The sequence below is a fragment of the Gossypium hirsutum genome, chromosome A02 (genome assembly GCF_007990345.1).
Source record: "Gossypium hirsutum isolate 1008001.06 chromosome A02, Gossypium_hirsutum_v2.1, whole genome shotgun sequence".
NCBI lineage: Eukaryota > Viridiplantae > Streptophyta > Magnoliopsida > Malvales > Malvaceae > Gossypium > Gossypium hirsutum.
This window is the reverse complement of record NC_053425.1, coordinates 100834493-100862332: the sequence shown is the minus strand read 5'-3', so window position 1 is coordinate 100862332 and position 27840 is coordinate 100834493. Positions and strand designations below refer to the sequence as shown.

Here is a 27840-nt window from a genome sequence, read left to right as displayed (position 1 = left end):
TCTGGTTTAAGTACTGAAATAGTAGTACACCGGTTTCCTATAAAGGAAGAATACAAGCCAGCTTAACAAAAACTTCGAATGATGAGGCCCGACATTTAGCTGAAAATTAAAAAAGATGTCAAGAAGCAATTCGATGCTGGTTTCCTACAAGTGGTTAAATACTCAGAATGGGTAGTCAATATTGTCCCCATCCCTAAAAAAGATGGGAATGTGTGAATCTGTGTAGACTACAGGGATTTAAACAAGGCCAGCCCAAAATACAATTTCCCATTGCCTCAATCTGACATCTTAGTGGACAATATAGCAGGTTACTCACTATTCTTCTTCATGGATGGTTTCTCTGGATACAACCAGATTAAGATGCATCTTGAAGATACAGAAAAGATGACATTTGTAACTATGTGGGGAACATTTTACTACAAAGCGATGCCATTCAAACTGAAAAATTCGGGAGCGACGTAACAAAGAGCCATGGTAACCCTGTTTCATGATATGATGCATAAGGAAATCAAAATTTATGTTGATGATATGATCGCAAAGTCCTGAACAGAAGAAGAGCATATACAAGTCCTGAAGAAATTATTTTTGAGGTTGAGAAAATTCCAGTTAAAGCTCAATCCAGCAAAATATACCTTTGGTTCTAGGTCGGGAAAATTGTTAGTTTTCATTGTCTACACAAAGGGAATAGAGATCGACCCAGATAAAGTCAAGGCTATACAGGAGTTGCCTCCGTCGTGCATTCAAAAAGATGTTCGAGGTTTCTTAGGGAGATTAAGTTACATCACCCGGTTCATTTCATAACTAATTAAGAAATATGACCCTATATTCCGTCTCTTTAAGAAAAATAATCCAGGTGTATGGCACGAGGAGTGCCAGAAAACTTTTGACAAGTCAAACATTACCTGTCTAATGCTCCAGTACTGATGCCACCTAGTCTAGATAAGCCATTGATATTGTACTTGACAGTATTTGGGAATTCTATGGGATGCATGCTGGGCCAACATGATGAGTCAGGAAGGAAAGAAAGAAAGATATACTACCTTACTAAGAAGTTCATTGAATATGAGACAAGATACTCGCCAATTGAGAAGTTGTGTTACTCCTTAATTTGGACAACCCGAAGATTGTGACAGTGCATGTTGTACCACACAACTTGGCTCATCTAAAAAATGGATCCTCTAAAGTACATGATAAAGTCAACTGCTCTGAATGGAAGGGTGGCCCTTTGGAAAATTCTATTTTCTGAATTTGATATAGTCTATGTAGACCAATGTCGAAACCCTTTTTTATTTTAAAAAACAATGGGGATCGACTTTTGAAAACAAAAATGTGGAGTCGCCACCAATCTCTTGATTTAGGTGTGATTGGGTCACCTACTAAAACATTTTATTCTATGAAAAATAAATTTGGTTCATGTAAAATAACGACGGGTTCGGGAGTCGGTTACGCATGAGGAAGAGTTAGCACCCTCATTACGCCCAAAAATTGGTACCAAATTGATTTGATGTTGTCCTTATATTAAAAGGTTTTTCTTTAAAGAAAAGATTTTTCAAAGTATGATTCTTTTTAAAATGCGTGGATAGTTCAAATTAGTGGTCAAAAATCTCTCGTTTCAAAGATACGCAATATCATACCCAGTACGATTGGATACGATCATTTATACCTTTAAATACAATTGATTTTTGACTTTTGAAAATTCGTACACTAAAATTATAAAAAGGTTATCCAAATATTTAGTTCACCGAAAAATTATACCCAGCACGATTGAGCACAATTTTCCGAATTCCCCAAATATTGGATATTGCCTTATTTCAGAATTTTTGAATGACAAAGAAAATTGGAAATTTGCTCAAAATGCGTTTATCCATTTTAAAATGTGATGCTTAATGAATTGTATCAAAACGTTTGCATGGGGAAGAATTTATGAACATGAAATATAAGTCACAACGAGTCACAATTAACAAATCCACAATTATGTATAGCTATTCTAAGTAAAAGGTGATAAATTCTTAATCATGGATGATGAACAATCAATGAAAATGATATACAAAAATAATTCACATGACATAATATAAAACTATCCATAAAATATGTACAAAATGCAATGGAATTAGAACTTAGTATATTATAGGACATTTTTTAAATTGACGAATTAATTAACATATACTATAAGTTGACCAACTTGTATATAAAAAAAAACTAGAGATTTATTTAAAATAATATCATAGAATAAAACATTTGAATCGAATAATATGCAAAATACTTTAAACACAATTTCATTTAGAGATTTACAATGTGCATGATAACTTAAATAATATATAGAATATAAAAGACAAATAAAACACATGATAAGATATAATGTTCATAGCAAATTTATAAAACACGTATATATAAATACATTTGGAATTGATTATTTGTAAAAGATAGCATGAAATTAACAATGTATAAAAAAAATAAGTAAATATATAAATTATATATGTAACGAATTTTTAAAAAAAAATCTAATCATACACATAAAAAAAATAAAAAACTATATTTACAAAATACATAAATTTGGTGATGTATATTCCTAAAACTATATTTATAAAGGGAGATTTAAAGCAAATAATATATAACATAATTTTACATGTAACAAATTAATTTGGATTGATGGTACATACAAATAACACATACATGAGAATAATAAAATATGAAAATATATACAATAAGTAAATTGTACAATTTAAAATGTAGTCCTTAAAAAGAAATATATTATACACATAAATAACTTGAAAAGAAAATATATACATAAAAAAATATTTACATAAAGTTATATCAACATAATAACATGTACTATAGTAATAATAATTTAATATGGGCTATCACATGTGAAGACACCTTTAGAAATAGTTATATATTTAAACAATCTTGGAGTTAGAATATGAATTAAAATTAACTTAACTTTACCATAAGATATACATATGAAGAAATTTTAGAAATAGTTGAATGTTAAAATAACATAAAAAATATGAATTTAAAATTAACTTAATTTTATTATATATTATACGTTTACTAAAACTAAAAAACAATTAAATACAAATTTATGAGAAAGCTATATATATAATAAGAACAACAACGCTTTAATAACATATGTAGATTAAACATAAATACTAAATATACTTAATAAACATTTAAATATATGGATGAATCCAAGAGAAACTACAAAATATCATGAAACTAATAGCATATACAAACTAAAATGAATTATATTACAAATAATACACCAATTACTAAAATAATAGAATAAAAACAGAAAAGATTACAAAATTCGGCTATCAAAACAACACAAAATATCACAACCAATGATTAAGCATGTAAAAAATGTATGTGCAGTAAAATAAAAAATAAGACTTAATTGAAACAAAATTGAAACAAGAGAAACAATTTACAAATGAAATAATTGAAAAAAAGGATTAATGTGCCATGCGCACAAACATGCAGGGACCGAAATCGGTAATATCCCGCACCCATAATATTGCACTGAACCGCGGATCAAAGTAAAAAAATGCACAAATTAGAAGGTCAAATTAAAAAAATAAATAAATAAACAAGATGCGATTGAAGGCTCCGCGCGAAGGGAAGGACCTAACGCGCAAATTGACCATTTAAAAGGGCAAGGCGCGGGTCCGGGTATTCCAACAGGTTGGCACGCGGATCCTTAAAGAATTTAAAACCCCTTTTTTCATCCCTTTTTTTCCCAAAGGCTGCCAACCTTCCAAACAAAGAACCACAGCCCCAAAATTAAAACTGCTAGGGTTCTTAACATCTACCAAATTCACCATTTTGTTTGGCAATCGATAGTATACCACCATGAATAGATCCATGCCTCGTCCATGAAAATGTGGTAAGATACTTTCCCTTTTTCTTTTTCTTTCGCAAAACGTTTGAATCCACTATTTTTTAAAAAAAATAGAATAAAATTTAAAAAATGAACGCGAATTCAACGATGTTCGACCCTCGCCCATATCCATATATGAGATGTAGGCTTTCATTGGTGTCGATTCAGGTACTTTCTCTTTGTATTTCTATACCAAAATTATATGCTAATTAAAAAACGAAAGAAGAAAATGTTTGGGAAATCACCTCTTGGTAATTTTTCTTGCTTTTTGGTATTTAATATGCGTGCGTACTTTTGCTTGTGCGTAAAAAAACGTAATCCCTTTGCAGGTACAATCATCAGCTTTTATAGCCAAATTTATAGAGTAAAAGTAAAAAAATAAAATACATTTTATTTGCTGTCATCTATTGTATTCTGTTAGCATTTCTTCTCGTGTGTTCTTTTCCAGGGACGACCATACGGAGGAGATGACCCCGGGTGACGTGGAGGCCGAGCGCGAGGGTCTCTCGTTTGAAGCTGACCCTGTGGTTTATTCCAGAATATTCTAGCATTCTCTAGCTGCTAACATTATTTTTGGGTATATTGGTCCTAGGGTAATGGGTTATTTGGGCTAATTTTTATTGGGTTTGGGGATTTGGGAATTTGAGTATCTGTTCAATTGGGTCAGACTTTATGTAACTGGGTTAAGTTTATATTAAGGGATTTTGGGTTTAAGTTATTTTTGGGCCAAATATTTGTAACTGGACACTGGACTTATTTGTTTGACTTATTTTAATATTTTAAAAGGGCCCGAGCAAAATTGGTTGACTATAACCAAAAAGCAGTAAAATGAAGTGCAATAGCAGATTTTATAGCCAGTAAAGCTCTAGAAGATTACGAGCCTTTGAATTTTGATTTCTCAAATGAAGATCTGATGTATGTTGCGACTACTTAAGAAGGTGTTTAAAAAGAATAACCGTGGAAACTAAACTTTGATGGGGCTTCCAATGCTATAGGTAACGGAATTGGGGCAGTCTTAGTATCTCCAAACGGAGATCATTATTCCTTTACTAGTAAATTGGATTTTGATGGCACGAACAATATGGCAGAATACGAAGCATACATTGTTGGTATCCGTGCAACCATAGAACGCAAGATCAAAGTACTGAAGGTATATGAGGATTCTGCATTAGTGATCTAACAACTCAAAGGTGAATGGGAGACGAGAGACCCCAAATTGATCAATTATTGAAGGTTGGTTCTTGAGTTAATTAATGAGTTTGATGACATTACCTTCTACTACCTCCCATGAGACGAAAATCAGATGGCTGATACCCTGGTTACTTTAGCTTCCATGATCAAAATAAACAACCAAGAGGATATAAAATCTATCCAAATGAGTATTTATGAGGCTTCGGCCCATTGTTACAATATCGAGGAAAAAGAAAATGATGACCACCTTTGGTACCATGATTCACTGCGATATGTGAAGAACCGTGAATATTCCGATCTAGCAACCGAGAATGATAAAAGGACGCTAAGGAGATTGGCCAATTATTATGTCTTAGGTAGGGAGATCCTATATAAAAGAAGAAAGAATCAGGTGCTACTAAGATATGTGGACATCGTTGAAGCCAAGAAGATTTTGGAAGAAGTTCGTGAGAGCGTTTGTTAAATGCATGCCAATAGTTTTACAATGGCTAGGCAAATCATGAGATTCGGGTATTATCGGTCCACTATGGAAGGGGATTGTATTAGTTATGCCAAGAGATGCCATAAGTGCCAAATTTATGGATACAAAATTCATTTGCCTTCTTTACCTCTTAATGTTATAACTTCTCTAAGGCCTTTCTCTATGTGAGGCATGGATGTCATTGGGCCGATCTCGCCAAAAGGTTCCAATGGGCATTGATTCATCTTCGTAATCATTGATTACTTCACCAAGTGGGTAAATTCCACTTCTTACGCTAATGTCACAAAGTCAGCAATCAGCAAATTCTTAAAGAAAGAGATCATATGTCAGTTTGGAATGCCAGAAAGGATTATATCTAACAATGCACTGAATTTGAACAACAGCATGATAGTGGAAGTCTACAGTCAGTTCAAGATCAAACACCACAACTTGTTACCATATCGCCCAAAAATGAATGGTGTAGTAGAGACAACCAATAAGAACATTAAGAAGAACGTAGGGAAAATGACATATACTTATAAAGACTGATATGAGAAGTTACCATTTGCCCTCTATGCTTTTCGAATGTCTGTAAGAACCTCCATTGAGGCAAGGTCATTCTCTTTAGTTTATGAAATGGAGGCAGTTTTGCCCATTGAAGTTAAGATTCCTTCTCTCCGAGTTTTGTCAGAGTTGAAGTTGGACGAAGTAGAATGGATCCAATCTCGATATGATCAGTTGAACTTGATTGAAGAGAAAAGGTTAAAAGCTATCCATCATGGTCAGATGTACCAAAAACGAATGATGCGAGCTTATAACAAAAAGGTTTGCCCCAAAGAATTCCATGAAGTGGACTTGGTATTGAAAAAGATCCTTCTGATACAAAAGAACTTTAGAGAAAAATAAATGCCAAACTGGGAAGGACCTTATATGGTCAAGAAAACTCTTTCTGGATGAGCGCTGATTTTGACCTAGATGGATGGCAAAAGTCTGTCTAACCCTGTAAATTCAAATTCAGTCAAGAAATACTTCACTTAAAAAAAAAGGGAGAGGCCAAGGCAAAAACTCGCAAAGGATGTTTTGAGACCAAAAAGGGTTTTGAGTTGAAAACCCTAAAAAGGACAACTCAAATTTGGATTGAACATTGAACATGTGATGGTCGAGTCTTCTCAAAAAGAAGAACGTTACATCTTAGGGCATCAACAAAGTACTCTGGATTTCCTAAACACATATCAAACTCAAAAGGGTCCTCAAAAAGTTAATGCAGAGAAGCTCATGCTACGATACCTGAGGCACCTAATTTCATCTTACTCATTTTGTATTTTAGCAACGTTTGTTATTTTGATTAATCTATTCATTTCGAGCTTTGCTCCTAATAAATTTTGATCTTTTCCATTGTTACAATCTTTTTTCAAGCATTTTTACATTGAAATAACGATTAATGGACTAATAATATTCAAGAAAAAGGTTTTATGCATATTGCTCTGAAAGGTTTTCTAAATAGCACAAGGACCTAAAACAGGACCTGTAATACCCCTAACCCGTATCCGTCACCGGAACAGGGTTTTGGGACATTACCAAAGCATTCAGAAACATTTACAATTATCTAAGAGAAATTCCTATTTAATTACCGAGGTCATTCCTAACGTCCCTTGATTGGGACCTAGAGGCCCCATACGAGCATTAGAATCAAGTGGGACTTAATCGGAAGCTTTAAGAATTTTTTGTGACTTTTCAAAAGTTTTCCTAGGTACAGGGCTCACAAACCCGTGTGATCTGGGGACACGCCCATATGGTCAGCCGTGTACTACACACGCCCGTGTCCTTAGGCCTTGTAACTCCCTGAATTACAAGTCATGAACAAATTGGAGTCACACGGCCAAGTCACACGCCCGTGTACTAGGCCGTGTGGCAATTTTTTATTTTCAAAATTAGGTGCAGTTTTCACACGACCGTGTAACACACCCATGTCCAAGGCCGTGTCAACCACACGGCTGAGACACATGCTCGTGTGTCGTCCGTATGCCCAATTCTGAGCATTCTGTTTCTCATTTTCAAGATGCAAGGGACACACGGCTGGACCACATTCCCATGGGACAAGCGGTGTGTCACACACGGCCTAGACGTACGCTCGTGTGCCTGCCAGTATGGACAAAATTAAGTCATTTCCTAGCCTCATTTGTCATCTAAATTTACCATGTTCCTGCACTAAAACACACCAAATACAATCCAACCATTTCAAACATCCATCTCAAGTGAATTTCATCATTTACAAGGCATACCACTACATGCATACATGTTTATAATTTTACCATGGACTAATCCATTTGATGGAGACACTTAAACATTTACCTAATATATGTGAAAATAGCATAGCATGACATTACAAGTGTATCAAAATGAACATTTCTAACCATTCCAATGGCTAGGTTACAAAACAACCATTACAAGCCATCATTGACCAACTAAGCTTATACATGCCATCATACTAAAAAGAGATTTCTAGTTATACCAAAATGAGATAGTGGATAGTGTGATGACAGCTCCGACCGACTTCCAACCTTTGTGAGCTTTGAGCACTATAAAATAGGGAAAAATAAATGGAGTAAGCATTTTATGCTTAGTAAGTTGTATAACGGAAAATAAACTTACCGGTCTTATTTATTAACACAAGCACACATACATATATATTCCACAAATTTTGGGTAAGTTACCTAGCAACATGCACTTATTCAAACAAGTTAGTCACATAATTTCATATGAATATCAAATAAACATTGATGAGCTCATCACTTTACAAGGTTCCATTAATTTCACCTTTCCACTTCTTCAAGAGTCTTTACTGTCAAACTATTGCAATCTCGACGGGTGTTCAGGTAATATACACATATGCAAAAGTACCCATTCGGGTACATAATAAAAAGGCACACCCTTGAGTCGTACATTTTACCGTAGGATTACCAGTCCAAGCTAAATCTTATCCATAGCATATGCTCTAAAGAGCTTAATATAGATTACCCGTCCAGGCTAAATCCAATTTATAACCTAACTCAAGAGGGCTTACATTAGAATTACCCGCCCGGGCTAAATTCTATTCGCAACATATGTACTATTATTTTCAACCCATCAAAAATCAACATTTGATCGGGACTCAATAATTTGTCCATATTACACAACTTAAAACTATATCAATATGTATGTATATCATCTCATACATAACAGCAAAATCATACAATTCAATTAAAACATATTAATATACATTTTTTTAAGTTACACGAACTTACCTTGAAAATGGTTCGTTTTTTAGTTTCTACTAATCCGAAACATTTTGCTTTCCTCGATCTAGTTCTATGGTTGGTCTTTTCGGATCTATTAGATAAATTTAACTATTAATCTATCACATTTCAATCACATTTGCGTTCTATAATTTCCTAAGCAAAATTACCATTTTGCCCCTATTCTTTTCAAAAATTTTAATTTTGTCCCTAGGCTTAGAAAATGAAATTCATGAAATTTAACCCTCTTTCCAAACCTAACCGAAATTCACTATTACATCTACAGCACATACATTTCACAAATTTCAGAATTTTCCATAAATTTTACCATTTTTTCATTTTAGTCCCTAAATCAAGTTTTCATCAAAAATTGCTTTGTAAAAGTTGTTTATCTATGAACAAACTTTCATTTTCTACCATAAATTTCTAATTTTAAGCATATTCATCCATGACCCAAATTTTATACCTTGATAACTTTCTAAATTAATCCCCTAAATAGAGAGATTAGGTTATCCCGATTCTAAAAATATAAAAATCATTAAAAAGGGGACTTGATTTCATACCTTATTGAGCTTGAAAAGTTTTCATCCTCTCTCCTAAGGTTTCCATAGTAATTTTTGGGATCAAGATGAATAGAACAGATGATAATTCTTTTTTATTATTTGTCATCTTTTAATTTTAGTGATTCCTAATTTAGTCCCTAGCTATTTCTAATTTTTCCATGGATGAGTCATTAAAATATCTACTAACTATCCTTCAATGGTCTAATTACCATTTAAGGACCTTAAGTTTTGCATTCCATAGCTATTTGATACCTATAGCTACTAGAACAAAACTTTTGCATTTTATACAATTTAGTCATTTACCTAATTAACCACACAATCGATAAAATTTTCGTATCGAAATTTTCATGTGACCTTTCTATCCTGATACCAACCATAAAATAAAATAAAATAAAATTTTAAATTTTTTGCTCGAATTTGTGGTCCCGAAACTACTGTTCCGATCTCACCGAAAATGGGCTGTTATAGGACCACTAGTCAGAACTAACCAAATTTAAGAGTTGGATATTCGAGAAAGAATAGTCTAAATTATGATTATTTTTTTCGGGTTTTCTATTAAAGATACCAGCTAAATAAGAAGGCAGGGTAATATGTCAGTGATAGAACCTTGATGAACTACGAGCAATGTCAACCTAAGCGTTAAAAGAGGGATCATTCTCGAAAAATGACATTCTGTATTCATGTAAATAACATTCATACACATCTAGTTAGGAGCATTTGATTCATTTTGATCATAACATCCTAATCGCTTGGCAGAAAAAGGCCAATAAAATAGATTCTACAGGTCACGTTCCTCAAAGAACGGTGTAACAGATCAGTGAAACCACAAATTCTATACCCCTAAAGTTGTAGTGGGCTGGATTGAAGTCACCGTAGTAAATCTTATCTCCTTGAAGTTGCAGTAGAGCAGATTAAAACAAATCTTATCTCCCTAAAGTTGCAGCGGAGCAGATTGAAGATAGCAAATCTTATTTCCCTGAAGTTACAATAGAACAGATTAAAGCTACAATACATAAATCCTATCTCCCTGAAGTTACAGTGGAGTAGATTAAAGTGAACCTTATCTCCCTAAAGTTACAGTGGACTGGGTTGAAGCTACAAATCTTATTTCCCTGAAGTTATAGTGGAGCGGGTTGAAACTACGAATCTTATTTCCCTGAAGTTGCAGTGGAACAAATTAAAGCTACAAGTTACAAATCTTATCTCCCTAAAGTTTCAGTGGAGCAGATCGAAGTTACAAGTCTTATCTCCCTGAATTTTCAGTGGAGCAGATCGAAGTTACAAGTCTTATCTCCCTGAAGTTGCAGTGGATTAGAACAAGGTTACTTAAAGAAAAGAAGCACCAAAGAAGTCGAGATTCGGCAAGACCAGACAAAATTGGTCCTTCTTAAAGTCTTTGCTCCATTCCCGTTGCATGACAACGAGCAAAGAGGGGCAGCTGTAAGGGCCTAATTTTGTCCGAGCCCTAAACAGAAACCAAGAATAAAAATTAAAATTAAAGTCCAATTACATGCCAGGCCCAATACACTACCCAAACAACCCAAACAGAAAAACCTAATCCAAAGTCTAAAGCCCAACAACTTAAACCTCTTTTCAATAAAATCAAAAACCCTAAAATCTCTGCGCCGCACCTCCCCCCTTTCGCATGCACGCTTCCGAGGCCCGACGCACCCTTTCTGCTGTCGTTTCACCAAATTAGCAAAGGGATCTACCTCTCCGTCACCGTTGACCTCCACGCCATCTGCAAAAAAAAGAAAGGAAAAGGACAGGAACCATAGCAAGAAATAACAGAAAGAACAGTAGCAAACAGTAAATGGCAGAAACAAAAGCAAAAGAAAAATATGAAATTGGCTATAAAAGCCTAAGTCTAGATTTATTGTTTTTACACACGAAGAGGCAATCAAATACAAAAAAAAAACAAGATTTCAAAAAAAGGTAGTTCTTTATATTTTTTATTTTTCGTTTAAAAAGACATAACAAGGATATAAAAAAAAAGGTTTTCTTACCTACCGTTCTGGCTTCTGTTGTCGTCAGGGACTTTCTCCTCTGGTCTCGAACACCTCAGAATGCATTAGGGATCTACCAAGGTTTCGACGAACACGCAAGGTTGAAACTTTCTTCTATTTTTTTTTGGCATTAGCCTTTAGATAAAGTTCTCAAGATTTTTTTAAAAAAAGAAAAAAAGAAAAAAAAGGGGCTAAAAGGGGTTTTTTGAGGCTACCGGTGGCGACGACCGCCGTCGTCGATGACTGGTGGCCACGATGGTCCACGGTGGCTCAAAGGCTGGACTCAGAAACCACCGAGAGAAAAAAACAGAGCTCTCAAGTTTTTTTTTTTAAAATTTGCTCTTATAGGCGATGTTAAACGACATCGTTTAGGGCTAGTTTCAATAACCTTAAAACGATGCCATTTTGGCCTTCAACCTGATCACCTGACCCGAAAGTGGATAGGATCCACGTGTTTTTGTGACAAATGGGTTATTTGAGTCCCGACTCTTCCACCTTTTATTTAGTTTTCAATCCAGTCCTATCTATTTTTATATGTTTAAAAATTTTACCATATAATTTCATTTTTGTTTTATTTTGGTCCTTCTGAGGAATGATGAGCATAAGGACAAGATATATTTTCCTACTCGGTCCCTGTCCTTTTTAGCGCATTACACATTAATCCTTATTAGTCTATTTTTTATTATTTACAATTTATGCCCCTAATTTCATTTAGATTTCAATTAAATCCTCTGTTTATTTAATTTCACCTTCTTTACAAGCTATTTATTTATTTATTTATTTATTACTTCTTTTTTATCCTTAAAAACTAGATTGATTACTCTTTTATTTTTGCATTTTTAATTATTGTCATTAGTTTTCTTTCTTGTTATTTTATTATTTTTTATATTTTCATGTCACATTTGTTTATCTTTTTAATCTGCATTTTTCTTTTTATTTTATGTTACCTTATTTAGTTTTTTATTATTATGATTCGATTATTATTACTACAATTACATTAGTATTATCATAGCATTCACTTATTTATTTATTATATATCATTCAAATATTCTACTCATGTAGCCATTTTATATTATTTCATCATCACTACATCATGCATTATGTTTAAATGTAATTGGTCATTTTTATACTATACCCCATATAAGATAAATACACATGATTTTAAATGTTATGTTCGTTATTATTTAATGAAGGAAAATTTAAAATTAAGGCAATGTCCCGTATTTGGAGATTCAAGAAATCGTGCCCTAACTTAAGGGTTCGACTTTCTCCTTGAACCTAGATAACCAGACATCCCTTTTAAAATTAAAACACATGAGATTTAAATAGCAATTAAATAAAGAGTAAGCTTATTTTCAAGGATTTGAGATGTCGTATCCTAACTTATGGGATATGGCCTTTCTGTTACTTTGAGATAAGAGGGTTTTTTACACACGTTTTGAATTATTCAAGTGATTTAAATTAAAAATAACATTATTGCAAAGTGGGATCATGTTTTTAAATTCTCTTCCAACTTTTAATTCTCGACACTAAGTAATCAACTAGGTACCAATTTTGGACGTTACGAGGGTACTAATCATTCCTCATCCGTAACCGACTCCCGAACCTTTTTTTTTTTGAATTTTGTAGACCAAAAATCATTATTTTAGTAAATCAAACATTTTATTAGAACGATCAAATTACGAGGTGATCTGATTACATCTCATAAAAAAAAAGATTGTTGGCGACTCTTATTTTCGTTTTTTAAAAATAAAAAGTCGATTCTCAAAATAGGTTTCGACAGTATTGTTATCCCAAACCGATTGGTATTGATTGCCATTTGTCATTTTATTTGGGGACAACAACAGATTTAAAGTAAAGAGATGGTTTTGGTGTTTTACAACAACGAAAGAAGAAAACAGGACTTAGAACAAAGGAGCAAGATGCAAAAAATATTTTACTTGCTCACAAACATGCAGCAATGAATGAAAAGTTGACTTTCATTGATTTTTCATTACCCTAAATAAAACAATACATGCTTTTTATAGACAATTTTCTCTACCAAACACAACTTCTCAGCATAGTAAACTTCGAAACATTACCCGTACACTAAACAAACCAACTAAACACATCATTCACTATCTAAACATATCAAATTGTCATCAGCTTGTTTATTTTCAACTAAGTTTAATTACAATGTACCTAAATAAAAAACTTGCTATTGCAACAAGCATACCAGCTGCAGCATGTTTACAAGCTGCACGCTCTTCAACAAAAATTATCACAACAGCATGGTAGGCTTATTTTCAACAGATGGTTACTGCTAATTCCTCTAGCCTACAAAAAATTTTACTTGAAAGCATTCGATCGAGATTCTTAATCTATCTTCAATGTCAAAAGAAATCATTGAATAATCATAAACAAATAAAAATGAAGAGAGAAATTTGAGACTTCCAATATCTAATATCATGAACCACGTCGTGCTAAATCTGAGAGCAGCATTTAGTCATATTACTTTGGGATGATAAGTTCTAACCCTCCAAGAAATTAAAAGCTTGGGTTAACAGTAATTCAACATTTGAGTGGACAAAAAAGGAGCGCGACTCAAACCAAACTACCATAAAGTCAAGTCCCACATTGGCATGGAAAAGCAAGTAGCAGCTTCACCTTATGTTTATAAGGCAACTTGTAACAACGTTTTCAACCCACGGAGCCGTGTGATGACCACAGAGCGAATTATTCTTTGGCCTTTTACTAAAAAATACCGTGTGCTCGTCATTTTAAGCGGTATACGCCAATTTTTGGAAGGGCGTTCCTTGTTGGATGCCCCATTACGATACAAGTTCTAAGCTTTTTTACACTTCCCTATTCTGCAGGAATAACCTATGTTGGGAATTCTTTGTATTAAAGATTTAGCATTTTCACCTTTAGTTCTGTGTAAGTTTTGTCGAAAACAACGTCAAAGGAAAGTGCTGGAAATTGATTGGATAACTTGTTTGGATGGATTCTTGGAATAAAGCTTCAACTATCAGCTTCCAATTAACAGTTTAAATCTTTTGCTCTTGAACTTGATCACGTTGACTGCTTTGCTTTCGATTACAACAGTGTTCTAGTTCAGTAATATGAATGGATTATGGATATCTTACTAGTTTCTTCTTCAAATTAGCGAAGAAATGTAGCCAAAAACCGTAGTGGTGAAATCTCTCAATCCTAGCTTTGTTCTCTTTGAGCCCAAGATTGAAATTTCACCAGTGCTTCAATATCAAGAGAGGTGGCAGCCAGACCTTTCTAAGTGACACTGAATTCTTTTCAAATTCTGATTTGAGCTTTTATATCACTGTATGACTAGTTTGCTTAAGAGGCTGAGAGTGCTCATCAATGAGATGGGCATGACAAAATAGCAGCAATGGATCCCTCTTCAATGAAATGTAAGATAAAGCCTGAACAGTGAAATCTGGCTGTTTACTTGATATAAAACTAGGAAGTCTAAAACTAATGGCCATTGATTGGTGCTTCCACTCACTGACCTTGTGGTTTTAGCAATGGTTGTTATCTATGATAAACCTACTTCCTCAACCTATGAAGTTATTTTGTTACAATCAAGCTACTCAAGACATTGCTTCCAATCTAGTTTTCCACCATTTTGTCCCAAACAGTTTGAAATTAATCCCCATTAGTCATCCTATTTGGGGACACCTTCTGTTTTAGAGTAAAGAAATAGTTACTGCTAAATTTCCCTCTAGCTTGCAGAAATGGTTTCAGTTACAGGTTCTTAGCTCTATTATTCAGTTTCAAAAGAAATCATTGAATAATCTCTATTCTCAACTCTGTTTAGAGTTCCAATATCTAACATCATGAATCACGTGGTGCTAAGTATGAGAGCAGAGTTTATTCTTACTTTGAGGATGATAAACTTAAAAGCTTGGTTTAATAGCAAATCTACAATACAAATGGATAAAACTTAAAAAGAGTGAAGACTTCAAATTAAATTACCATAAAGTGAAGTCCCACATAGCTCTGGGAAAGCAGGTAGCAGCTTCACCTTATGCTTATAAAGCAACTTGCAGCAGGGCATTAAACTAACGGAGCCGTGTGGTGAGCACAGAGCGAACTATTCTTTCGCCTTTTACTAAAGAATACCGTGTGCTCGCCACTTTAAGCGGCATACGCCAATTTTTGGAAGGGTATTTCTTGTTGAATGCCCCCATGCAAATTCTAGTTTCAAATGTTTTGTACTACTTGTCCGTCAATTCAGTGATGAAAATCAATCAGTGATGTAATGACCAAATTGTGGAATACAATCACTTTATATTAGTTCCTTTTAGGGTACACATTTTTAGCATCTTCAACATAGCTTCAATATTAGATTTTTGAGGTTGGTAATCCTAAATCTTCTGTCATTGGGTATATCATATGGTTGAGACCACTCTGCAAGTTTTCATACTTTCTTCGGCTCAAGTTTAGCTTGGATGGATTGAATTTTAGTTCATAATCCAAAACATGCAAGGTAGGTCTCATGCATAGGATAGGGGATTCAGTTTCTAGGTGGCATCCTCTATGTTGATTTGTTAAGTTTATTGTGAATGTACCTTTAGTTGATATGTTTGGAAATGCAGGGAATGGTGGGGTATTACGAGATTCAAGAGGTGATATTCTACTTGTATTTCTTCTCCTTAAGCGTTATGGAGGTTAATATTGTAGAATTGTGATAGGATCCGTAAAACATATGGACGTTGAGCAGGCTGACTTACATGCTGTCAAAGTTACCTAGGAGAACTTTCAAGGCCTAGGTTGGTGGCTTTCATTGCACTGGTGCACCTGCATAAGGTTTCCCCAAGTGGGAGAGCCTACGTCATAATTTGTGGCAGTTAGGGCCTGCGTTTGCGCTACCCATTTCTAATTTGCCAAAGTTTTTTGTGATGGATGGTGTAGTTAAAGTGGCAGAAACAGGGTTTCTTAAATTCTAATGGAATATAAGAAAAAACCTGATTGAGACCTGTTTACTTGTTATAGTCCAAAGCCAATGGATTGGTCCATTCAGTCACTAAATGACCTTGTAGTTTCAGCAAATGCTTGTTTATGCTGATAAACCTACTTCCAGAGTTTTTAAAAGAATTACCAAGAAACAAACCATTATTTGCAACTAGTTGCTTTCCATTGAATTCCTTGTTTGCTAGTTTGGATTTACTCTCTTTATTTGTGACTCAGGTTTCCCGTCTCAATCATGAAGTAGATTTGTTAGAATGAAGCTGCCCTTAACTGCCGTTCTATTTGGGAATGGCATCCGTTTTAAGGCATTCATAACGGATTCATAGCTCTCTTTTTCAATTTCAAAACACATCACTGAATAATTTCTAGACTCTTCAACTTTTTATAGGTAATTGATTAAAATTTAAAAAAAAATATGTAGTGAAAACTTTAAGAGTTATCCTGAATCATGTTGATATGAAGTTATGCAATGAATAAATAAATGCCAACTATGAGAGCAGAATTTTTTCTTTACTTTGGGGATGGAAGGTTGAATACTCCACAAGTCATGGATAAAAATTAAAACGAGTGGATGCTTCAGATCGGTTTACCATGATTTCAATTCCCACTTGGTAACCTTTGACTGATTAAAATATTTTATCATATTTATGCCATTTATTTAGGGATTGAGAAATTTGAGTATTAAAACTTAAATCTACATTTACATATAAGCATATAATATATTGGTATATAACAGTAACAGAGCAAAAATGATATATCTGTCAATATGGCACTACAGAAGTAACCTAACTTCAAAATGCGGAGTTATGCATTTTCTTTTTTTGCTACATATATTAACATCAATATGCCTTCATCATTGAACTGAATATATGATCATTGGTTTTCTATCTTTTTTTATCATGTGAAAATCTGTAGTTTTGCATGCATCCCAAACGCCCCCGTGGGGAAGTAATCAGTAATTACGAAGTATGGTTCTAAAATGTATGCTAAAGGTGAAATGATGGCTTAGTATTCCAGCTGAGTTCTCATGAACTCTTATTCAAATGTCTAAATTATAGTTTTGAGTGTCTCTCTAAGCATCTGGTTTAGATTTTTCAGCCTCTTGCTGTTGTTTCCACTGCTCCGGGGTCAGAGCTTTCTTTATAGACAGGGCATGGATTTGCTTCATCTCCTCCTCGAGAGCAGCATTCACAATTCGGTGCCTTTCCAGGAGTCTCTTCCCTTCAAATTGCTCCGATACAATCTCAATAACAAAACTTGCACCGCACCTGATACATTGAAACCTCTTTGTAAATTTCCCCAAAAATGAGGATGTAATAGTAATTTAAATAGAAAAATGTTTAGAATAAATCTCACCCTCCAGATGTATCGATTACTTCCTGAAACACACAAATATAAAAATTAGTTTTGTGATAATATAGTATTAGATAAACATCAAAATGGGAAGTAAATCTTAAGGGTTTCGCGAGTCCAAATAATAAACACAATGCATATGAAAGCAAATTTTCTAAAAATTAAAGTCAGGACTCGCTCCCAATTATTGTAGCAATACACAAAGCTGATCATGAAATTTATCAAGGAACTACGAACAACAGAGCCAAAGGGACCCCACCAGACAAAGAATCATGTTTTGAACTTGTAACCTTGTACTTCACCTATATTAATAGGTAAAAAGGCTACTATTGTCATTAGATACCAACAACCTTCATGCCGCATCCTCATTTCAGCCATATGAATAGGATGAAGGACTATGTTATGGGTTCAAAATCATTTGGGTATATGCCACTACATTCTACCCCAGCGGAAATAAGGAAATATGAGCTTATGGAAGACATCCCTCATAAATCACGAAAGAAGAAGATGATGATGACACTTCAAAGAGGACTGTACAACAAAAAATGGGGTGATGACTAGAAAGCACCGTTTTTTACAGCAAAAAAGCCCATTGGTGCTTAAACCTATTTGGAAAATAAACAATAAACATCTTCAAGTTGATCTTGATCATGATCATTTGGAAATTGGAACCTAGCCAAAAGGATATAGAATTTCAAAAAGCTTGCAGCACATTTAGTTCTGCTTCTTATTGAATGCTTTCAAATAAACGAAGTACCACTACCATATTCAAGCAATGCAAGCACAGCCAATGAAAGAATTGCAAATTAGTGATCTTACAGTCCTTCCTAGTCATACGAGGCAACAAGAAAAGTTTATTTCCCAAAAAAACTCAGACAATCGTACTTAAGAGATATATCGACAAGAAACTAGAAAGGATTCATACTCCTCACTAATGTCTATCAGCATATGTAAACATGAACCTTGAATATTGAGACCCAGTTTAACAAAATGACACTGTCAAGCTTTCTCCAAACAAAAAGGAAAATTAATTTAACTTTCTCTTCTCAAGTGAACCAAAGCCAATATGGTAGGGTACTCTTCTCGAAATCACTTAAAACCTGGATCCAACAAGCTGTAAAATTAAGAATAATTCTGAAACAATTTTCGACACAATATCTTTCTGTACAAACATAGGAAGGTAAAACAATGGATGCATATGAAGAATGAGCTTGTGACCCGGAAAATCTGCAAATTATGGCTTGAGTTCCCTTGTGCTCAAACTACACATAGCATCTAAGTTAAAAACTTAAATGTGCCGCAATCATTCCAAAAGGATGGAAATTGAGAAATCTTTCCACCTCAATAGCTTGAAATACATACTTCTTTCTCATTCAACCAACTTCACTCTTAAGTGAACGAATAAAACATTTAAAGAGTGAAAAAAGTATCTCAGTAAAATTCATCAAAAACAGCATGGCTCTGAACTAATCATCAATTCATAATAAGAGTTTCCACAATGATTCCACAAAAATTGAAGTTGTACCCGATATCCCCGTGAATGTAGCACAACTTATTTTCACTTAAATTGATATTTGACTAAAATATAATTGTTCTACATTCTAAGTAACATCATGCAAATCCCCCCCCCCAAAAAAAAAACAGATTTTTAATCTTTAATTTTTCATAAAAATTGCTCCTTTGAAAGCAGAAAAGCAACAAGCAAAAAGCATATTCATGGATTTACTTATTTGTGGAAACATGATTAGGGAGGATAAAAAAATTAAAACCAACAACCAGCTTTAGATTTTTTTTCTAGAAATTTACAACTTAGATAGGAATAAATTATAGATATAAAGGTGAATGAAATATAAGGAAGAAATGAAAGGAGGGTTACCAGATGAGAAGGCTTCAATTTTGAAGTCAATGAAGACTCAACTTGTTCCTTCGTCACTCCCATCGTCTCTTTCTTTTGCTCTGTTTCTTCTTCTTCGTTTTGTTTCCAAGATTCCTTTACCACAATATAAATTCAATTGAAGAATAAATTTAAAAGAAAGATTCGATTTTGGTGGAGTCAAACATCATGGACTTATATGCCATTTGCTATGCAAGTCCTATCCGTTACTATAAGCCCATCATTATTTTTCGGCCACAGCCCATTATGAACTTGGTTAAAGTTATTTAGGTCATTTTCAAGAAAATTAAACCTGAATGTTAGTTTCCTTGGTTATTTCTCTCTCTCTCTCTCTTTTAACAAAAGGATTTTAGTTAACATTGTTTCAAAATTAAAATTCAAGGGTTCAATTTGGAAATTTTTCTTTTTTTTCTTTTTAATTTAGCCCATAAATTTAGTAATTATTCTCACATTGGGACTTCAAATTTTTTTTCATTGTTCCACATTGGGGTTTGGGTTTTTTTAAATCCAAATTAATCTTTGATATTTCCTTGAAAACTTTAAAGTTTAAACCCTAATATAGGAATAATTGTCAAATTTAAGGACTAACTTAAACAAAAGAAAAAGGTTTAAACTATTACCTATTTTAAGCCTTAATGTAAGAATAAATGTTAAATTCAAAGATTAAAAAAACTTAAATCTACTATTATTACCATATTCATACAAATAAAATATCCATTCAATAAATTAATCTGTGAAATTGAATTGAACCAAACCAATGAAGTTGATTTAATCAAAATTTCAATTTATTCTGTAAGGAACTCCGTTTAATTTATTCATTCATTTTATAGGTTTAGGATTTTTAAATAGAATAACTGAGCATATATATATATTCTTTTTTTCTAAATCAAATCAAATTTTATTAAATTTAAATCCAGTATTTCAGTGTACAGTTGGAATCAAACATCCACTAAAGCAGCACCTAGCAACAACATATATGGATTTGGCTCTCCTATATCTATTTTCCAATATAAATTTAATCATTATTATGTTATAACTTTTACAATTTATGAGCGAATTTTACATATTTCAACAATGGTTGTTGAAACTTTTTAAATTGACTTTTATTTTAAAAACGAAAATGAAGTCACCACTAATTTTTTTTAATTAAGTGTGATCGGATCACCTCAAGGCTTTGTCATTTTAATAAAATATTAGATTTATTAAAATCATTTTTGTCTACAAAAATCTAGGAAATGGGTTCAGGAATCGATTTTGTACAAGAAAAGATTAGCACCCTCATAACGCTAAAAAATTGGTACCAAATTGATTACTTGATATTTTAGTGTCAAAAGTTGAAAATTCGAAGAGAAATTAAAACACAGTCCCTCTTTGCTTAATGTTCTTTTTTAATTAAAATCACTTAACTAAATTAAAACTTATGTAAAAGGCCTTTTTATCTCAAGGTAACCAAAACAAAAATGTCATATCCCGTAAGTTAGGGTACGACATCTTGAATCCTCGAAAATTAGATTGCTCATTATTTAATTACTATTTAAATCTCATGTGTTTTTTGTTTTAAAAAATATGTTTGGTTATTTAGGTTCAAAGAGAAAATCAAACCCTGTAAGTTATGTCACAACTTCTCGAATCTCTAAATTAAGAACGTTGCCTTGGTTTTAAAATTTTCCTTTTTTGTGCATCAGAAAAAAAAAAGGATATGACATTTAATGCAATATGCGATTGATTTATTCAAGTGTTGGTATAAAAATAAACAAATATTTAAACATGTTGCATAATATGGAAATGACAAAAATAGTATAGAATGACTTACGTGGTCACAAAATGATAACAAAATAATAACATATGGTAGTCGAAATAATTTTTAGCCAATTAATAATACTATTTAATAATGGTAACAATAGTAAAATAATAAGTGGAACATTAGTAATAACCAAAAAAATGGTGAAATAATAAAAAAGTATGATAATGCTATGATCATGGTTGTGTTGTATTAATGATGACAAAATAAAATATTAATTAGCAAAAATAATCATTTAATAATAACATCAACATAAAAAAAATCACAAAAAATAACTAAAATGAGATGATTAAGAAACTTAAGGATAAAAATGCAAGTTATGTAAATTAAAGGATAAAATATAAATAAGGATTTAAAAATGTTGAAAATTAAATAAAAAAAGACTAAATGAAAAGATTAAATCGAAACCATAATAAAATTTTAGGGGATAAAATAATAAAAAATAGTAAATAAAAAGGTAGAATTAAATAAATGAATGATTAAATTGAAATTTAAATAGAACTTAAAGCATAAATTGCAAAATAAATAAGAAAAAGGGAAGTAAATGACTAAATTTAAAATATAACAAAATTTAGCGCCTAAATTACAAGGAAACATAATATAAATGATTAAATTAAAATAAGATAGAAAACTTCAGGGGGTCAAATGGAAATTATCCCCATCTTATTGACACGTGTCACTCCCCAAAAGGTTCACAGTGGGTTAGGGAACTAAATTGCATAGGAATTTAAATTATGGGGCAAAAATTAAAACAAATAAAAATGAACAAGACTAAATTAAAAAGATGAAAAAATGCGGAACAACCAAATCTACAAATATCCCTTCCCCTAAAAAACACGCGAATCCTGGGGGAAACGGGTCGATTTTCAGGTTGAGTTCCAAAACGATATCGTTTTGGAGTTTTTGAAGCCAGACCAAAATGACGTCGTTTTGATATGCTTATACAAGTCAAAATTAAAAAAAAAAATCATTTCGCCTTGTTTTCAAAAAAAAAATCTCTTCTTCCCCCTTTTTTTTTTCTCTCTTGGCTCTCTGTAAGTCCGACCACAAGGCCGTCGGTGCTCTGCCATGGCCACAGGTCATCGGCGACGGCGACCGCCGCCTCCGATGGTTGGAAAAAAAGGGTTTTTTTATCCTTTAAACGCGTAAAATGCGAATATAGGGTTTAAAACCCGAAAAATCTCAGCCAAAATCTGACCCAAAGTAGAGAAACCTTTCGGTTTCTCCCTTTTTCTACGGGGCCTTCGACAAATCCCAAGGGATTCAGACCCTCTTAAGTCGGTGAAGAGGACCCTAATGACGAAGGCGCGACAAAACATGTAAAAAATGTGTTTCCTTCTTTTTATATATATATTTGCTTCAAAAATAGAAAAAAATAAAAAATAAAAAAACTACCTTTTTAAAACTTTGTTCTTTTTTTTATTTGATCTCTTGTGTGTTACAAAGATCGGTTTTTATAACCGAAATAATATTACAATATATGTTTTTTTCGATTGCTTGTTTCTGCTTCTTTTCCTTTTTTGTGTTTCTTGCAGGGGCAGTGAAATTCAACGGGGTTGCTGCTGCTGTTTTGGTGCAAGGGGGAAGGTTTCGGGCGCTGCGTCCACTGACATGCCAGGAAGCGACGCGGCAGGGGGCTTGGGCAATTAGGGTTTTTGCTGAAAGATTAGGATTTTGGGCCATTGGGCCTCTATTTGTATTTGGGCTTGTAATAATTTTTTTGGGCTCTCAGACCTTGTAAATGGATTGTTATTTTTACTATTGTTTTATTATTGGGCCCGGACAAAATTGGGCTCTTACAATGGTAATTAGTGAATGGGTTTAATCGAGTTCATGCAAAGTATTTAGATTAATTTTTTAAGTTCAAGTTTGGTTTAGCCTAAAAAATGATTTTACTTTTGTCCAAGCCTAGTTCAATTTAAGAAAGATAAACTTGAGCCCAATTCGGTTGCCCATATTCGATTTTTTAAATTAATTTTTATTTAAAAATAATTTTTTAAAAAAATATAATGCACCAAATACACTAAAAACGTTAAAATAAAAGTTTTCTAACACATTAAAAATATAATTAAAAAATATTTATAATAAAAAACACTACTATAAATATAATAAATGTTTTATTATATTAAAAAACACAAATAAATATAATAAATATTTTATTGTATTAAATATAATTTTTAAAATTTTATATTTTGGGTTGAGTTATTTAGTTAGGTAATTTTTTTATTTTTTTTAGATTTGAAGTAATGAATTTGATTGTTATTAAACTAGTGATTTAATATAAATATAAATACATATAATTATTATTTAATATATATAATTAATATAATTTCTTTTATAACACAATATTTGGGCCAGACCATCTCAGGTAATTTTTTTTTACTCAAAGCCCAACTTATATAAAAAATGGATATTAAATTTTATTTAAACCCATTTTTGAAGTGTTGTATGTTGTAACCTTGAATGCCTCGTCCTTTATTAGATTGTCTTCATCCTTCATATTCTTCAAATTTTAATATTTTTATATTTAAAAAATCATTTTGATTCCTTTTTTGTGGTAAAATTTTATTTTGATTCTTAAAAAAAGTAAAATGATTTTTTTTAAAATTTATACAGATGTCATATACTTAAAATTGCAAGAGAAAAACAATATGTGTACTCACAAAATTTAAGAATACTCTCACTTCAATTATAGAAAAATGCATCCGAGCTGAAGTATAAAAGTGCACATAATTCTTGAAGTAATAAATAAATAAAACTTATTGCAAAGGTTAAATTGTAGGGGATGTTTAAAAGTAATGTTTTTCATTTGTTAATAGATATGATTAAAAAATAAATATTTAATGATAAATTTAGTTACTAACGTTTATATATTTTATCAAAATGGTTCTAATTATATTTTTTAGCCTTTTTTAGTCATCCATTTTTGTTGTTTTTTATTTTCAAGCTGCTTTTGTTAACAAATTTGATGAAAGTACCGTTAAAAAAAATTAACGGGGATGATGTGAAATCTTTTTGATGAGATGTAATTTATTACTTAAATAACCCAATAAGATAATTATATGTGAAGAATAATAAAATAAATCATACATGAAATTAAAAAATAATAACTCTTAACTTAAACAAAATAAATGTCCTGGACAAAAAGATCCTATGAAGCTTCATTGTTTCCTGGGATTGGCTTTGGTAGTGGTGGAGCTAGGATATTAATCTTGGAGGGTCAAGCTAAAATTAAAAGTGCACAGTCAATTTAAACATATAAACAATCAATTCAAAAGAAACAGTATTCCAACATGACAATCGATTTAAACATATAAAAATATGTATTCAAAAGAAGAGTATTCCAACAATTAAGATGAAATAGCTATAATTTGACTCGGTTAACTATTTTTTATTCTGTTTTCATAGGAATGCTCATTACTTCACAAGCTATCATTTGACATAATTTGAAACAAAGTGACCATGGGCGTTTTGACCCCCACACGGCCTCAGCATGTCCACATGGCTCGAACACACGGGCGTGTGGCTCTAAGTCACTTATTAGGGTTTTGTGTGAGTTATTGACTTAAGAATGTGTCTGTGTGTTTCGACCTTGGCGGATCTTTAGTCAGAGTGGCTAAGAATTCTAGTTTGGGCTTCGGCTCATGTGTTATCTGTGACTATGGTATGAGATGTTTGATTCTGAATCTAATATGTTGGGTGTGTGTGCATATCTACTTTTTTCTGATTGTCTGTTGACGTGTTCATTATTTCGATGGGTATGAATGCATGCATTAAGTACTTTGGGTTTGATTGTGAAGAGAAGAAAGACTGTTTCTATTCTGATCTGGCAGTTTAATTGCAAGCTTATTTGTACAGCGGTTTACCGTACAGTACAACACATACATCAACTTTGCTGCGTACCATTATCTGATCTGGCAGTTTAAATTGCAACATGACTGTACAGCAGACTACCGCATTGCACTGTATTGCATATACGCCAGCCCTATTGTGTATTAATATCTAAGTGGCTTAATCCATATACATGGTGTGTAGGGTTGGACGGGCCTTTCGAGGTCCTATGTGATGTGTTTTGGTTAGATGAGCTTAATTAGCTCCTATAGGGTGTGATCGGGGGACGGAAAGGTGTGTTGGCTGGATGGAGAAGTTTTATTGCTTGACTGCATTTCATACGCATCTATTTGAACGTTCTGGGTGCAAGATTATCTGACTGTATTCTGTCTGACTGTGTGTGACTTGTTGTGCTTGAATTGTTAAATGCTATTGGGACATTGGTTCCAAGTTTGCTTTTTGACTCTGTAAGTGTTTGTAAGTCGATTGCACTTTGGAAGTGCGTTTTGTAATTCTATTTCAAGTTTTGTTTTAAACTCACACTAAGCTCGTGTATCTCACCCCTCAGTGTTTTCCCTTGTAGGTATGCTTTGTTTCGATAGCTGGACTCGGTATGCGAAGGTCTCAGATAGTCTTGGTTGAAAATATCAGTTATCTTTCCAGTTTTGATTTACCGTTTCAATTTGTAGGGTTTTATAAAACTGTGGTACAAGGTCCGTTTTAAAGTTTCAGTCGTACATTTTATTTTGGTTATATATTAAACTTAAGTGTAATTTTACTGACTGAATTTTAAATGACTAAATGTTTTTGGTTCGACGTGATAACTTGTTTTGTAAAAATTTACCTACAATCACTTTGATGATCAATTTTACCTCCAGAATTCATTCTAAACTTCTAGGCTGGGTTTTGGGGCGTTACATCATAAATGGAGATTATAGTAAGGTGTTGAAGAACAACAGGAGCAGTCTCAAGCCAAACGTGATGGTTCAGATTTGGTCGTTTCGTGTCCAACCAAATTCGCAGCTTGGTTTTGCTTTGATCAAAGTTATAGACGAAAAAGATGGTCACATCATTGATTAAAGATACACCCAACTTGTTGGGTACATCAATTAGAGGTGTTTATGTATGGCATGTTGATGCATAAACAATAGTACTTAGTTTAATGTGCGGCACGTATAGTGCAAAAAAAATGTATGATGTATGATACATGAACAATAGTACTCAATTTAATGTATGGCATGGATGCCATTACAAACCTTTTGAGTTTAATCTTGATGTATGCAGTGGCAGACCAGGATATTAATCTTAGGGGGGCCAAGCTAAAATTAGAAGTGCTATGTAACAGTCAATTTAAACATATAAACAATCAGTTCAAAAGAAGCAGTATTCCAACATGATAATCGATTTAAACATATAAAAATATATTCAAAAGAAGAAGTATTCCAACAATTAAGACGAAATAGCTATCATTTGACTTGATTAACTATTTTTTATTCTGTTTCAACAAGAATGCTCACTACTTCACAAGTTATCATTTGACATAATTATAAACAAAGTAACCAAAGTTTTCTTCCTCCCTTTCACTTTGGCAGAAACTTATTATAACATTATCTAACTATTTTTGTTTCATTTTTACACTTCTAACAAGGTAGAATTCGTCTCATAATCATTTTCCATCAAAAAACATACACATTTCACTTAATTTTATAAGCTTCCAAGTTCCATCAATATCATTTAATGGCAACTTTTAATATACTTGATAAAAAAAATATTGGTACATATATGTAAAACAAGTTTCAAATATTCAAAATTTATGAAAAGTTAGAAGAAAAACATACCTTATACTTTAAATTTGGAGAAAAAATAATAAAGAAAATTTTTTCCTTCTTTTCTTGTTAAGCACCAATATGAAGAAGAAAGATGATAAAAGTCTCTTCATCTTTTCTTTTCTTTATATATATATTATTATATTACTTATAAAATATTATTATGTTAAGTAAACTATTAAATAAATATTAATTTATTATTTAACAAAAATATCATTAGTCATCATGAGTAATTTAGTTTCTTCAAGAAGATTTTCTCTTTGTTTTTATCAAGAATATATTTTTTAATATTATTTTTAATCCTATAAAAATATTGAAAGGGCCTACTTATATTTTTAGGAGAGCTATAATATATATACAAAGGGAAAAATTGCAAAAATCCTAAACCTTGGGGAGCCTACTTATATTTTTGGGAGGGCCATAGTGTAAATTTACAAATGACTAAATTGAAAATTTTAAACTCCCCATTGGGCCTCAACATGGCTCCACCACTGGGCTTTGAGTTTTTCTTGCATAGTATTTTAGACCTTACATTGAGTATTTTCGATTTGATTTATTAGTTATATTTTTTAAACCTCACAATTGTTTTAGATAATTACGTTTATTTTTTTTAAATTAAGAGTTATTTTTTTAGCTTCATTAATTAATTTTTTTATTATTTTTCATATATAATTATTTTATTGGGTTATTTAAGTAATAAATTACATTTCATTAAAAATATTCCACATACAAAATTCTACATCATTCAGCTAACTTTTTTAACGGTACTTTTATCAAATCTGTTAAAAAAAGAAT

General features: G+C 32.5%; 1 protein-coding gene, 1 long non-coding RNA gene, 2 other non-coding genes and 1 pseudogene across 4 annotated transcripts; 4 read left to right on the top strand and 1 right to left on the bottom strand.

Annotated features, from left to right (window-relative positions):
- The first annotated feature begins 3272 nt into the window (after positions 1–3272).
- LOC107924956 (uncharacterized) lies at positions 3273–4706 on the top strand. Its single transcript, XR_001691890.2, has 2 exons — positions 3273–3883; positions 4326–4706. It is a non-coding gene; the product is annotated as an uncharacterized lncRNA (long non-coding RNA).
- Positions 4707–14062: 9356 nt separating this feature from the next.
- On the top strand, positions 14063–14179 carry LOC121217077 (U5 spliceosomal RNA). Its single transcript, XR_005913302.1, has one exon. It is a non-coding gene; the product is annotated as a U5 spliceosomal RNA (small nuclear RNA).
- A 1258-nt stretch (positions 14180–15437) lies between these two features.
- LOC121217030 (U5 spliceosomal RNA) lies at positions 15438–15554 on the top strand. Its single transcript, XR_005913239.1, has one exon. It is a non-coding gene; the product is annotated as a U5 spliceosomal RNA (small nuclear RNA).
- A 556-nt stretch (positions 15555–16110) lies between these two features.
- Positions 16111–16246, top strand: LOC121217549 (uncharacterized; annotated as a pseudogene).
- A 950-nt stretch (positions 16247–17196) lies between these two features.
- Positions 17197–19739, bottom strand: LOC107924962 (protein BOLA2). The gene is made up of 3 exons (XM_016855544.2): positions 19570–19739; positions 17697–17719; positions 17197–17608 (listed from the first exon to the last, which is right to left on the bottom strand). Exons 1-3 carry the CDS (start codon positions 19630–19632, stop codon positions 17413–17415), a joined length of 282 nt encoding a protein of 93 aa, XP_016711033.1. The 5' UTR covers positions 19633–19739; the 3' UTR covers positions 17197–17412.
- Between the last annotated feature and the right edge of the window lie 8101 nt (positions 19740–27840).